This window comes from Pundamilia nyererei, unplaced genomic scaffold (assembly GCF_000239375.1).
Source record: "Pundamilia nyererei isolate P.nyererei 1_Seehausen unplaced genomic scaffold, PunNye1.0 scaffold00009, whole genome shotgun sequence".
NCBI classification, from domain to species: domain Eukaryota; kingdom Metazoa; phylum Chordata; class Actinopteri; order Cichliformes; family Cichlidae; genus Pundamilia; species Pundamilia nyererei.
Genome location: NW_005187410.1, coordinates 5261908 through 5264313, shown reverse-complemented (window position 1 = coordinate 5264313; position 2406 = coordinate 5261908). Strand labels below are relative to the sequence as shown.

Genomic DNA, 2406 nt, shown 5'->3' with positions numbered 1-2406 from the left:
AATTTTTAAAGATGGTTTTAAGCAATAGTTCCTCAGTCTTTCTGAAGGTCATTCAGAGTTACTTGTTTTTTTAAACATTGGCTGCATTTCAGCCAGTGGTGTTGGGGATCTTGTCAACTATCAGATTTTGATCCACCCAGCAGTACCATCTGAATGGGCATCGGTTTGGCAACCACTTTATTATTTTAGCAATTACAATAATACATCTGGCAGCAACACTCAAAGAAGAGCTCTGAGTATCTGTCAGAAATCTTTTACTATTCCTGAAGACTACTTATAGAAATGACAAGAAAGCTTGACAAGAGTTTAGGCTGTGCTGGAGAAAGATGCGTTAAAGGTGATCATACCAAATATTGACTGTCAAGCTTCTTAGAATGATGTGAACTCTGTTATTGCCTTGTACGTTTTGTATGTCAATGCCTGGTTGTACATTTGTTGTACCAATTTACTATTTTCCTAGAAAAATGAGGGTTAACTCAAGACTTTTAGCACAGCTCTGTATTTATGCTGCAGGAGGGAAGTCAGCCTGAGAAATCTTAGATTAAATCTTGTGCTTGTAACTTGTAGCGCCTACTAAATACTATGACACTCTTGTGATTTCTCTTTAATTCCAAGCAGGAATGTTCCTGGGACGTCTGACAGTAATGGTGTGGCAGCAGAGACAAACAATCATCCTAACTCTGTGGGGTTACTCCAGGTGTGCCAGCCATGGCTGTGTTTATGCAAGAACATTTCTTCCATATGTATGAAATGAACTGTGTTTCCCTCATGATCTTTTCTTATCGTTCACATTAGGAGTTAGCATTACAAAGAGGATGGCATCTTCCCGAATACACAGTTTTAACAGAGGCTGGTCCACCACATAAGAGAGAGTTCACGGTTATTTGTCGATTGGAGTCCTTGTCAGAGAAGGGTGCGATTATTTTTCACGTTCAAAGAAACATTTCTAAGATTTTGCTCGTTTGTCCTAACTTTCTATCTTTTTTTCTCGACAGGTGTAGGAAATTCAAAAAAGGCTGCAAAAAAAGTGGCTGCAGAGAAAATTGTGGCAAAGCTTCAGAGTCTATCAGGCTGTTCTGAAATCACATGGGTATGTCGGATCTTTCTTGGCTCATTTGTGTGACGTCTACAGGCAACTTCAACATTTCAGGCAATTTCTTTTGTGTTGTGATGTTTTTACTTTTCAGGGTCCTAAACCAAGTGTGCGATTTGAAAACTTAAGGAACTCGATGGCAGAGAAGATATCTTTACTGAGGAGAAACCCGCTGAGCATTCCCAACACAGACTACATTCAGATGATGTTGGACCTTTCCAATGAACAAGGCTTTGAGGTCACATACTTTGATATTGGTAAGAAAACAAACTGCATTTGTATTTTTCTGTTAGCAATACTGGTGCCTTCCACTCAGATTATGTGGTTCCCAGCTTCCCTCACTCACATCAGATTCAAAGAAAAACTCCCGTCGCCCTAATCATAGAACGCATTTAACGTCTTGATTAAATACTCAACTTTCATCCCTTTTTAAAATAATAAAACTGGGTCATCTATGCAGTTGTGCTTTCCCAAATGAGGCCATGTATCGCTCCAGTGGTTAATACTGAGAAATCTTCAGAGTAGTGGGGCATTTGTGAGGGTGTTAGAAAAAACAACAAAAAAACCCCCCAGATGTGAGGTTGACGAAAGACATTTTCCATACATTACGTTACACCTGGGATCGGATCGGATGCCTTTTGCCTTCACAATTGCCATAATTCTTCATGGCATACATCCAACAGGGTGCTTCAAACATTCATCTAAGATTTTGGTCAATGCTGGCGTGACAGCGTCACACAGTTGCTGCAGATTTGTTGGCTGCACACCCATGATGTGAATTTCCTGTTCCACCACAGTCAAAGACACTCTATTTAATTCAGACCTGGTGCCTGTGGAGTTCATCTGAGTACAGTGACCTTGTTGTCATGCTCAAGAAACCAGTTTGAGATAGTTGGAGCTTTGTCCTGCTTCATGTGCTGCCCTATTATCTTTATGCAGTGGCAGATCACAACAATAGTCAACTCAAGGCAGTTTATATTGAAATGGAAAAAACAACAATCCCTTTTAAGCAAACACTTGGTGACGGCAGAGAGAGAGAAACTTTCTTATGCCAACTATTCACAGTTAGTGTGAGACAGAAGAAAAGAGTGAAGCAGAAAGAGCATAGGTGACTGAACAGTGCGGCTGGTGTCAATAAGACTTGAATTATCTGCTCTTCCCAGAGTTCGTACGGGTGCTTGAAATCCGTGAAAGTTCTTTAATTTTAGTATTGTCTTTTCAAGGTTTGAAACATGCTTGAAGCCGTATTTCATTCACTACAAATAACTATCTGACCGAATAGTTTTCTTATCAGGTAGAGAAATAAAACGAGT

The 2406-nt window shown here is 39.9% G+C and overlaps 1 protein-coding gene across 1 annotated transcript in view; it reads left to right on the top strand.

Annotated features, from left to right (window-relative positions):
• The window catches only part of prkra (protein kinase, interferon-inducible double stranded RNA dependent activator), a 21089-nt gene that overhangs the window by 3660 nt on the left and 15023 nt on the right, over positions 1-2406 (top strand). Inside the window, exons 4-7 of the mRNA XM_005723520.1 lie at positions 619-697; positions 796-913; positions 996-1090; positions 1188-1350. Of these exons, the coding sequence (XP_005723577.1) occupies positions 619-697; positions 796-913; positions 996-1090; positions 1188-1350 (455 nt within the window). The remainder of the gene's footprint in view (positions 1-618; positions 698-795; positions 914-995; positions 1091-1187; positions 1351-2406) is intronic.